The 12,224-nt window shown below is 39.5% G+C and overlaps 1 protein-coding gene across 4 annotated transcripts in view; it reads right to left on the reverse strand.

Moving 5' to 3' along the window:
• ANO4 (anoctamin 4) overlaps positions 1-12,224 on the reverse strand; it is a 393,996-nt gene that overhangs the window by 182,762 nt on the left and 199,010 nt on the right. For all 4 annotated transcript variants that reach the window (XM_053585613.1, XM_053585609.1, XM_053585608.1 and 1 more), the window contains exon 2: positions 9,947-10,138. In XM_053585613.1, the coding sequence (XP_053441588.1) occupies positions 9,947-10,001 (55 nt within the window). In that variant the 5' untranslated portion in view covers positions 10,002-10,138. The remainder of the gene's footprint in view (positions 1-9,946; positions 10,139-12,224) is intronic.

The following is a 12,224-nucleotide window of genomic DNA, read 5'->3' on the forward strand; positions in this document are numbered from 1 at the left end:
TCCCACCTAAAGCATGAGTTGTATCTTGATTCTCAGCAGAACTATAGACACATCTTTCTTGACTGCTTTTCTTTTTTAAAAATCACTGGTTAATACACTTCTCCTCTTTCCCTCTCCTCAGCTTCTGTTACTACCATTTAAGGGGTAAAACAGATATGAAAGGTGTTTGCTGAGTTCAGTCTGTTCTCTAATTTGAGCCCAAACCTTGACATTAGTTCTAGAAAGTAATCTTTGAAATTTGGGGGGAAAAGGATGAATTTTGTCATATCAGAACTAGAAAAAGGAAGGATGAAAAAACAAAAGTCCAGAGCAGAGTAGAACAAAAACAGATGCTATAAAGCAAAACATCACTTTGAGAAAGACATATATACAGCCTGCTAAGGTGACAACATACATGTTCATAGGACCCAACTGGTCCCTTCTTTAGTGTGGTCTTCTTCTTTTTTTTTTTTTTGGCTGGGGCTGGGTTTGAACCCGCCACCTCCAGCATATGGGACCAGCGCCCTACTCCTTGAGCCACAGGCGCCGCCCTTTAGTGTGGTCATCTAAGGTTTCAGACCTATTCTAAGGTATTTGACTATTGCAGGACCATTAATTTAAATTTTCCAAGGCTTTTTTTTATGCTAACTTGCTAAAAATGTTGCTACCAAGTTCTTTGAAAAAGAAGCTAATAGCTCATTGAATGAGAGAATCAGGAAACCTGAGTTGAAATCTTGCCTCTACTACTTACGGGCTGTATGACCCAGGGTCATACCTCGGCGTCTCCATCCATAAAATAAGGATAATAGCATGAAGATGTGATGGGAATTAAATGAAATAATGAATGCAGATAACTTAACAATTCTTGAGGTTGAGAATATGGTGCTTAATACACTGGAGCTATTATTTTATTATCATCAAACTATGAATTTAATGCCTGTGTAGACTGACAACACTATCACCATTCTAGCTCCCTGGAAACAGCAAAATCCTAAAGTTTCTTTCTGTGAAATCAATGCATCCCAGCATTTAAATACCATATCTTTATCAGAGAAAAATAATCACACATGAAGGGGGAAAGGGCTACTTAGGTTTGAAAAGTGAAAAATTGTGTCAGAAATTACTTGGGAAATTACTGAAACCTATCAGCAAAAAGTCATTTTTCAAATTCTCAAAGAGAAAAAAGGACACATCCTCTGATTAATGACATTTCTCTAGGGCTGTATGATGGGCACAATAGATTAAAAAAAAAAAGCAATAGAAGAAATAGTTCAGGTTTTAGAAAGCTTCTGATTCTATTTTATATGGCACCATCATTAGTGAGGATAATCTGATCTATATCCACTAAGCCTTCCAGTTTCAAACTCACAAAATTAAAATCAATGTTGCAGTTTATTATGCATTTGACCCTTAAGTGGCAGTCCTAAACCTAGTGACATTTAATGCTTGTATTATTGACCTATAAAGGGGGATGGAAAAACAATATTAATTAGTTATAAGTGGTGAAAAGATAAGGTCAAAATGAAATCGATACACAAAAGAAACAGTTGAAACAATCAAAAGGAAACAGGAACCATACAAATTCACGAAGAAGGTGAAAGGCTTCTGTGTTGACACAGCACAACGAGAGACTATCCTACTGGGATTCCTATGCAGGTTAACTGGGAAACTGTTATACAATATGATGACTGAGAAAGAAAAGATCCTGGGGCATAGGTACTTTTCGGCTTTTAAATTTTGCTTTTGATGACAGTGACAACAAAAATGATCACTGTCGTTTATCACGAAGCCCCTAGTATGGGCCAAAGATCATATTGGGCATTTTAGATGAATTAATTTAATCATCACAACAAGGTGATGTAGGGTTGCCAGATACAACACATAAAAATACAGGATGCCCAGCTAAATGTGAATTTCAAAAAAGTAACAGAATTCTTACTGTAAATGTACCCTGTGCAATTTTGGGGACATACACTCAAAAAGTCTTGTTATTTATTTGGAATTAAAATTTAACTGGGAGGACTGTATTTAATCTGGCAAATGTAATACTGTGAGATAGGTATTAATATTCTCATTTACTGATGCTAAAACTAAGATTCATAAAAATGAAGTAATGTGTCCAGGCTGTATAACTATCAGTTAACGCATCCTGTTTGTAAACATCTAACAATGATGCTTACATTCAGAACCAATAGAACACACTGTCTCTGTTATTGCACTCTGATGGTTCTGGCATCTGATGGTCATCCTCCCTCCCTCTCATTGATATCCTAGCTGACTTCAAAGTCAAATTTGCAGACCAGGTGCGTTTTTAATTCCTCGAAATTTTCCCCAGCATCCACTCAGATGCTCCCATAACTGTATTTATATCTATGTTTCAGCCCTTAATACAATCTGACTTCTATCCTAGCAGGTTAAGTACAAGATCACTGTAATGGGCATTCTTCCGCATACGTTTCTTTCTTAATATCACCTCTTTTTCTTTCTCAGGAAGTACCTCTCTGTGTGTACAGCCCAGGTGGCAGGAGAAATAAAGGGGGGCTCTCCCCTGATGAAGGCTAAAGGGACGAGTCTTCTGTCCTACTCTTTGTCTCATACTCTCTACTCAACAAGAGAAAGGCACCTGGCCAACGGGACTGTCTTTCCCAAATCTTCAAAACTTGGGCCAACCGAGGCAAAACTGAGAAAAATGGTAAGACTTCATTCATTCCGATAGTCAAATAAAAGTTTTTTTCTTGATTTCTGTTCCAAATCTGGTTCTTTAGGTTTTTCATCCACATCCTTCAAATTTAAATTCCTTCTTTGCTGAGATTAAAGAATTGGTTTCTGTTGTTTACAACAAAGAACACTTACTCCAAGAGAGACGTGACTATGAACATCTCAAGAGCCATGTTTAATAGAGTTCCACACCATTCCAGCTCCAAAGACGGCATCTTCCTAATAAATACTTGTTAGTAGAGAGCAGGCACTCAGAAATGTTTGTACACTCAAAGGAGGATAAACAAACTGAAACTGTTTAGACTAATGGCATGGAAGATCTACAAGACTCTCATGCTCTTTATTTTTGTACTTAACAACCAGTCAGAGTGGGCTTTTAGAAAGCACTTTGGGAACTGAGATTACTGACTTTGTAAAAAAAAAAAAAAAAATACATGGATAACTTAATAGGCCTTGGTACGACTAAAATGTCCATACCGCTTCAAAGATCTATGACTCATTGCAAATAAGAAACCCAGTTTGAGAGCTCCTCTGTAATTCCCAACAGGGAACTGTGATGCATTAATGCAAGGACACTAAAAGTAAAGAGAATGGAAATGACATCACATGCTACCTTGTCAGAATAATACAAATTGTACAAATACCTTTTCAGACAACAGGTTTCTAATTGTAATTTGTTTAATGTATTTTTCCTTAATTATAATTCTGTGCTAAAGGATTAGCTTTATTTATGCTTTAAAGCAATAGTCAATGTATGTAGGACTTTGATGAGGCTTCCATTTTCTCCTATGAGAAAATGATGGATAGATAGAGATGTGTTTAAAAGGTGAGAGCAGTGATTTGAGAGATGCCAAATTGTCTCACATTGATATGACACCATTAGGAAATACCTCAATAACATGTCTTTAATTTTTATTATTTTATTATCAGCACAGATCCCAATTTAAGAAAAGGACAGACTGACTCATTTGCCTGGATCTAACTCAAACAATTCTGGGCACTGCATTTTCAAAGAGGCAATAATGAAATAGGCTGTTTGTACAAGCACAGAGGGTAGAATTGTAAGGAATCTGAACATCACATCATTCAAGAAAGGCCTGAAGAAACGAGGAATTGGTTCACTTGGAAAATAGCTCAAGGAGGAGTTTTTAAACAACTGAAGAATTGTCATGGGAAGGAAGGATTTGATTTACTCTTTATAACTTTAGAATGCAAACCTCTATCTGGGGACAGAAGAGATTTCTACAAACAACAGATAATCCTTTATGAAGACCCTCCTTTGAACAACGGATGGTGTTAGGAATAATGGAAGGTGCAAAGATGAGTTGAGGACAGTTCCTGCCTTCCAGGAGAACTTTATATAAAACCATAAAAACAGATGGACTTTGACGAGGCTTCCAGGTTCTGTGGAAGCATGAAATTGGACATCCGTTCTGACTCGTGAGATCCAGAAAGCTTCTTGGAGGCGTAGAATTTGAGTTACATTTTGAGGAACAAGAAGAGCTACATAGACATTAATTAGGGGAAGGCACATTGCAAGATGAGGGAGGAACGATGGCAGAGAAATGTAGAAATGAAAGCCTACTTGAGAAAGAGGAGAGGTAAATGATATAGAATCAAGAGGACTGATCTGGAAAAGTGTGGAGAAAGTAAATTGTAGATGGCTTGAAAAAACCGGGCTCATACTTTCCTCTGGATAGCCATAAAGATTTTTAAGAAGAGATGGGCTGATAATAATTATCTTCTCTGGAGGAGAACTTCGGGGTGGTCCAGAAAAGTAAATAGAAAGAACAATCGAGGGAAATTACCCAACATCTAAACTCCTTCCATGGCCCCCGAGAGTTCTGTGATCATCACCAGTCTCTTCTCCACTTCATTCATCTTCTTGCTTGAATGAAAACTTGGATCTTTCCAGAGGTCACCACTCCCCTGTGGCTTTTTCATGTGTTATTCTTTTTCTCCTACATCCCTGTCACCAATCTGGAGAAGGAGTAAGTAGGCATCTCCCTTAAGTCTCAGAGCCACCTCCAAGCCATACTCCTTCCACCTTTTCTAAACACCTCCATCCTTGAATCTCATGTTGTGGTATCGCATCATCTTCTACACTTTACCTGCAAATTCACTTGCTACGTCCCAGACTATACTCCCTTATTTCTTGATGAGGTTCATGCCTGGCTTATCAAGTCTCCCCAAACTACTCAATTCTTGACCACTTCAATATATAGGGTATATGTAGATTCTCCTTCCCACACCCTAGCCTCTCGGTCCCTGGGAATTCTTTCTTCTAGTGATCTTGCCCTCTGCCCTATTACCATCCCTCATTTCATACCCTGGCCGAGGCCTTGCCATTTCCAATAACAGCACCCCCTACCATGATATCACTGCCATGCACTCCATTCTCTATCTGCTTGTCTTATCTTTCCAGCTCCTCTTCCTTTTACCCTGGCCTCAACACACTGCAGCCAATGGATCCTACCAACTTTTCACTGTTCCTCATGCCCATGATGTCTTCATGCCCCTCTTTACTAAGTTTAAATTCCATAATGAATCACATAATTGCTCCCTTTCATGCATCTTCGATTTCCCCTCTCCTTTCCCACTTGGCAAAACCACAACCTGATAAAATTCAACTCTCCACATTACATATAGCTAAACAAGGAAAAACACACAATGATGGTAAATTAGGCCTGCTGAAATTTAATGATAACGAATTTCAAATGCCCTTTAATATGAGCTATCTAAACCTCTCTCTCTCTCCACCCCTCCACCCCCCTTTTCTGGCTGTTCCATCCTCATTCTCAGTAATGACCTTGCTCTTCCCACATTAAAGACTATCATGGTGGGAAAAGAATATCATAGACTTTCATCCTGCCTGCAGACACTCACATATTCCTCTTTCCCATCTGTTATTTGTTATCACAGATAAACTACCCATGATCCTTTTTCACTGATGCCCACGTCATAAATTCTCCCCTCTCAAACATCATGAATCCTCTGCTAGAGACTGTCAGTTTGAAAAGAAACTCTCTCTTGACCTTACTTATCCTCTATCTGCTGCCCTATTTCTTCATGACCCTTTAGAGCAAAACTGCTCAAAAAAAGTTACCAATATTCACAGCATCTAATCTGTTGTCTCTCATTCTCTCCAAAACTCTCTTCAATCAGGGTTTTATCTCTACCACTTCGCCAAAATTGCTCTTAACAAAATCACCATTGACCTCCACTTTACTGAAATCAGTGGCCAATTTTCAGTTCTCATCTCACTTGACTTTCAACAACATTTAACCTATAATTGTTCTTTTCTTATGGACCAACTTTTTTAATTTTCAAGATGTAGCACTTCTGTTTTTTTCCATCATGCTGGTTTTTCTTCCTTGACCTTCTTGGCTGGTGGCCCATGTCCTCTTTGGCCCTTTACCACTGTCGAGCCCCAGATCTCAGCCTGTGATCCTTTCCCCTTCTCCACCTATGCTTCTCCTTTTGGTCTTCTCTTTATCCCATAGCTTTAAATACCATATCACATATCAATGACTATCATTTTTAACTCCCAAACTAGAGTTTAACTGGAGATCAAACTATCTACCCAAGTGATCTTGCCAGTTTATGATATTATCACATCTACAATCAAATTTTTGATCTCAGCCTCGTCTTTGCCCTCAAACCCACCAAATATGATTATTCTGCAGCCTTCTCCAAGTTGGAAAAAGAGCAGGCCCCAAAACTTTAGAGCCATGCTCTGCTGTTTTTCCTCTCTTATCCTACATCCAATCTGTCAGGAAATTCTGCTGGCCCAACCTTTAAATACATCCAATTTCTCACCAATGCTTCCACCACTCCTAGTTGGAGTGACCATGATTCTCTCCACTGGATCATTTTGGAGGCCTTCTATCTGACCTTCCTCTTTTTATCTTCCCCCCTATAATCAATTCTTCCCCATACTCTATATTATATCTTATTAAAATACCAAGTCAGCTCACAAGTTTCTTCTGCTCACAACCCTGTAAGAGCTACCATTTCACACAGGGCTCTGTGTCCACACAATGGCTTATGAGTTCCTGCCCCATTGGTCCCTGTGACCTAACTGATATGACTTTCTTCCTCACGTACTCCACTCCAGGTTCAAAGGCCTCCATGCTGTTCCTCAAACTGCCAATCTCACTCCTACTCTAGGACCTGTCCACTGATGGTCTCTCAGCTGGAATAAAGTTGCCCAGACATCCATATGGCTGGCTTAGCAACTTCTAGTCTTTGATTACACATCTCCTCCATGATTTGGCCTATTCTGTCTACCTTATTTAAAATTGCAATATGTCACTCCCTTCTTACCACCCAACTCCCCTACCTTTTCTTTTATCCATCATACTTATCTCCTTCCTAAACACTGTATGTGTATGTATGCATGTATAGTTTATACATATGAAAAATAGGAAGTAATTATAACATCACTATACATAAGAACAGTGTATGATTATATATTATGTGGTTTATTTATTATGTGTTCATTATCTCTCCTAGCTACTAGGTAAACTCTCAAAGGCGAGGACCTTTGTCTATACTTGTTGGCAGGAAGGAGCAATAGAAAAGCTACTGTAATAGCCAAAAAAACAGCTTATGAAGGTTCACTTCAGTCCTATCCTACAAATGTTTGTTGTAAGTACGAAGATAAATAATCCAGAAGCCTTTCCCTGGAAGACCTTTTCAGTGGACAGATAGGTAATTTCAAAATGCCAAAAGGTAATGGAATAGAACCTGGGCTTCCTGGATACAATAGCATGAGCAAAGGTCAGGAGGCATGCAATGCTATCAAGTGTTCAGAGAACTGAAAGCTTGTCAATGCAGCTGAAGTGATGGTCTACCTGACGAGCCCTTGCTGAGGCTACAGTCTCTGGTTATTCAATGACCACTCACCCAGTGTTGCTGTGAAGGTGTTTTTCAAATACAATGAAAGTCTATCATCAGCTGAGTAAGTAAGGGTGGTGCTCCTTGATAATCTAAATCTGACTGATTCAATCAGGTGATTGAATGAAGCCCTGAAAGAAGAGTTGAGGCTTCCCTGAAGAAGAAATTCCATCTGAGGACTGTAGCTTCAGGTGTGTGAAAGAGCTCTAGCCTTCCCTTCTAGACAGCCTTCCCTGTGCAGTTAGACTTGCCTAGCTGACCCTACAGTGATGATAGGTAATATTTTACCACCCCTCTCTAGAATATATCTTCTACTGGTCTTTCTTTTCTGGTTGAATCCTGATGGCTGCACTACAGTAATAAATTTAAGATAGAAGAGGGCAAAAAGTACAAAGTGAGAGGCAGCAGGGCCCAGATTATGAAGGGCATTAGTTTGTAACATGTGAAGAGGTTTGAGCTGGACTGTATAATCCACAGGACAAGCACAGTGAAGGGTAAATTATTTTCAATTTGATATAAAGGGTGTGCTGGGCTGAGAAAAGAGGAAGAGAGAGGCTGGAGGTTGAGAAATTAGGAAAATACCAAGTGACAAAAGTAAGAGGAGAACCAAGAAGACTGTCATGGAAACCAAGGGAACAGTGTTTGGAGAGGAAGTGGGTGGTCCATTCTGATTTGGTGCATCAGAAGAGCCTGGCAAGAATCCACCAGGTTCTGATAAAAGGAGGTCGCTGAAGCCCTAAAGAACAGCCATGATGGAGCAGAGGAGCAAGAAACGAGTGACTGGGAAGTGAAAGAACAGAGCAAACAAAGATAGATGGCTCTTTCAGAAGTTTTGGCTTAGAAGGGAGGAGAGAAGATGGTAGTAGATAGAAAAGGATACAGTGTTAAATGAAGATGATGCATGGGAAAAGCTTGAGCCTTTTCACAGACTGAAGTCAGCTGTACAGAAGGAGAACAGAAAGATGAAAACAATGGACACATTCTCCTGAGCAAGCTTCCAGAGAGGCGAGGTGGTCAAGACTGAAGGACACAGATGAAGGTTTGGCTGAAAACAGCTGGAATCCCCTCATCTTTTGAAAAGTGGAGGAAAGGGGGAAAAAGTAGGGGTAAGGGATAAAGTTAAGGGTGGACCATAGGGGATCTCTAGTAATTCGTGTTCAAAGGCCCTAAGGTTTCTTGGTAAGGTCAGGAAACAGATCACCTGCTAAGAGGGAGAAGATGGATTGACATGAATTGAAGATGAGGCTTGGCTTCAGCAGGGACTGGGTGGCCCCCTGCCACCACATTACAGAGAAGAATCAGGGTGGGTGACAGTTATTAGTCAGAATAAATTCTGAATTCCCTTGCAATGTGACATTTTGTTTTGTTTTGTTTGACAGTCTTACTCTGTCAACCTGGGTAGAGTGCCATGGCATTATCGTAACTCACAGCAACCTTGAATTCTTGTACTCAGGCAATCCTCTTCCCTTAGACTCCTCAATAGCTGCTATTACAGGCACTCACCATGGTACCCAGGTAGTTTTTTTCTATTTTTTTTAGTCTCACTCTTGGTCAGGTGTGTCTCAAACTCCTGAGCTCAAACGATCCATCTGCCTGGGCCTCCCAGAGTGCTGGGATTACAGGCGTGAGCCAACGTGCCTGACCCAATTTGACATTTCTATAACATTACTTTGCGGGAACCCTGCCTTGATCACTGAAGTTTCCTCACACCCAACACAATGCTCAGCATGTTGCAGGCACTCAATAAATATTTGTTGAATCAGTGAATGCATGAATGAAAAATGAGCTTCTTCCCACTATAAGCACGTAAAACTTTTTCACCTGCTTTAATGAATAATCATTTTAACATTTTAAAGAGATCACAGATGCTTCCCAGAAGACTTAAGATTTAAGACAGTGACTCCAGTCTTCTCTCTTTACCACAGGAGGATGTGGGCAAGCCAACACAGATAACTTAGGTTTCAAAGTGAGCATTTCTACCTTGAAAGTTTTTTCTGTGTCATCTTAAATCAAATTATCAGGAAAATGGCCAAATCTCTATTTTGTCTTACTACACAAAAAGTTTTTCTGGACCAAGCAAGAGTTTATTTATTCTGACTTTCATTTAGATTCCACCACTATAGGTGGAAGGTAGCCTCAACCATCTCTATTACATCCAGCCCTGCCTTCTCTTATGGGTCTTGGTGGCACTGGTCACTAACTGAGGAGAATGAGGGATTCAAAACAAGACTTCTAAAAAAAGGCAAGTTTAACTGAAAGCGTGGCATCATCATCATATAATAAAAATACAATGCAGGCTGTATCAGGTTGCTGCTAAAATGGGTCCCTGATGAGCTTCCCTGTGTATTACCTGCGTGGAAGACTTTGGCTTTTCCATGAGTGATCCCGGAGGAGCTTGCCTCCATCTTCACTGACCTCCGGCCTGCTGGGAGTGAGGAATGCCTGACCACACGCAGGCGGCGTGACCCTGGGCGGCTTGCCACACTTCGCCGTTGATGGATTTGCAAACGCTTTTCAGCCCCATGAATAGATAAACTTAAACCTGGAATAAGAAACAACAGCATGAGACTGAAGAAAGCAGCCCAGAAGGGCTACAATGCTAAGTTACATTCTGGTATGAAATCCAGAGAGCTGAAACAGTTGTGTTGAAAATTCTTATGGTGATTGCAAGAGGGACTTTACCTAACAATTGCAATCAGAGTAACCTGGCTTATTGTACCCTCAATGAATCCCCAACAATAAAAAAAAAAAAAAATAAATTCTTTCCTTCTAAAAAAAAAAAAAAAAAATGGTACTACTGAAAGTACAGATACATGTGACAATATGAATGAACCTTGAAAATATTGCTAAATGAAAAGTCAGTCACCAAAAAAATCACACATTGTGGGGCGGCGCCTATGACTCAAGGAGTAGGGTGCCAGCCCCATATACTGGAGTGGTAAGTTCAAGCCTGGCCCCAGCCAAAACTGCAAAAAAAAAAAAAAAAAAAAAAAAAAGTCATACACTGTATGACTCCATTCACATGAAATGACCAGAATAGATAAATATATAGATATGGAAAGTAGTGGTTGCCTATGGTGGGGTGGTTTGTTGGGAAATATATCATTTTTTTCTTGGAGTTAAGAAAATCTAAAATTGACTATGGTGAGAATTGTGCAATTTTGTGAATATACTAAAATCCACTTTAAATGATAATGATGAATTGCACGATATGTGAATTATACTTCAATAAAGCTGATAAATAAAAAGCATAGGGCAACAAAAAAAAAAAAAGAAAATTCTTAAGGTGCTGTGCTTCATTCAAAAGTGGACATCCTAGTTATCATAACAAGACTTGTATACAAGGGGATCCGATAAGGTCGAATATGATCATTCTTATCAATATTCTTTTCAAAATCCTGGGAAACAAATACATAGTTGGCATGCTGCTATCAAGGCCAGTGGGGCTTAGGAATTGGTGCTGGGGTATCTGAGGCTTTTTTTTTTTAAATTTCAGATTAATAAGAGGGTACAAATGATTAGCTTACAATGTTTGCATTTGTTAGGTGAAGTCCCTGTTGTAATTGTGCCCCTCTCACCCAGGAGGTACACCATACACCCTTGCATCGTGCCCGTTAGGTGGGAACACACCAATCCCCCTCCCTCCTCCTCCTCCGCCCTTCCTCCTCCCTTTGACCCCCAACTTGAATTAAATTGAGTTTTTCTCTTGTGTGAACATGTATTCGATCGTCTATGGCTTTGTATTAGCACTACATACCTTGAATACTTGCTTTTACATTCGTGTGATACTTTACTAAAGAGAATATTCTCCAATTCTATCCAGGTGAATACAAGGGATCTGGAAGTTCCATAAAAATCAAGGCATCTTTCCCACAGGATTCACAGATAGGCTCGTTGATTGAAATCACATTTACACTTTTGATAACCTTAGAATTATGTGCATCTTTGGAACTGTTTTATTCAGGAAAGTTTCAAATGTACTAAAAGCAAAAATGGAGTAACGAACAACACTTTTTGGCCTTGTTTGATCTATCTCGCTCCCCTTGTTGCTGGTTTGGTTTTTAGGGGCTGAAGTAGTTTAAAGTGAATCCTGGACAGCACGCCAATCTCATCAGAAGCAACATGCATTGAATTAACTTACAAAAACTACACTCATGCAGATTCTATTTCTGGATGCGTCCAACTCTGAGTTCCAAGGCTACCTCTGAAAAAAACATATGTTGGTCACCACTGGAGGCTGCTAAGATACCAATTTATTACTCAGAAAACTGACAGAAAGAAGCAAGCATTTATTCTGCCTTGTCTTTACTAACCATATTTCAAGGTAACCAAAAAGCTGATGAGGCAGAATGCTTCAGTGCAAAATTCCTGCTAATAAATACTGACAGAAAAGAGAATTATAAAATCATTCTAGAAGCCCCACTGAAATAAGAAAGTTGACATGATTTGTCCAAAAAAGCACTGTGAATGCAGAACCGGAATTCAAACTCAGAGCTGACTGAGTCCAGATGTAAGCATTCCAAATTGCATGTAAAATCAGCAATTGTCCCCCATAAATGCATTAATGTACACAGTTATTATTTAATAAAAAACCCAAAATAAATGTTAAAAAAAGAGCCAAGAAAAGG

This window comes from Nycticebus coucang, chromosome 3 (assembly GCF_027406575.1).
Source record: "Nycticebus coucang isolate mNycCou1 chromosome 3, mNycCou1.pri, whole genome shotgun sequence".
Lineage (NCBI taxonomy): Eukaryota > Metazoa > Chordata > Mammalia > Primates > Lorisidae > Nycticebus > Nycticebus coucang.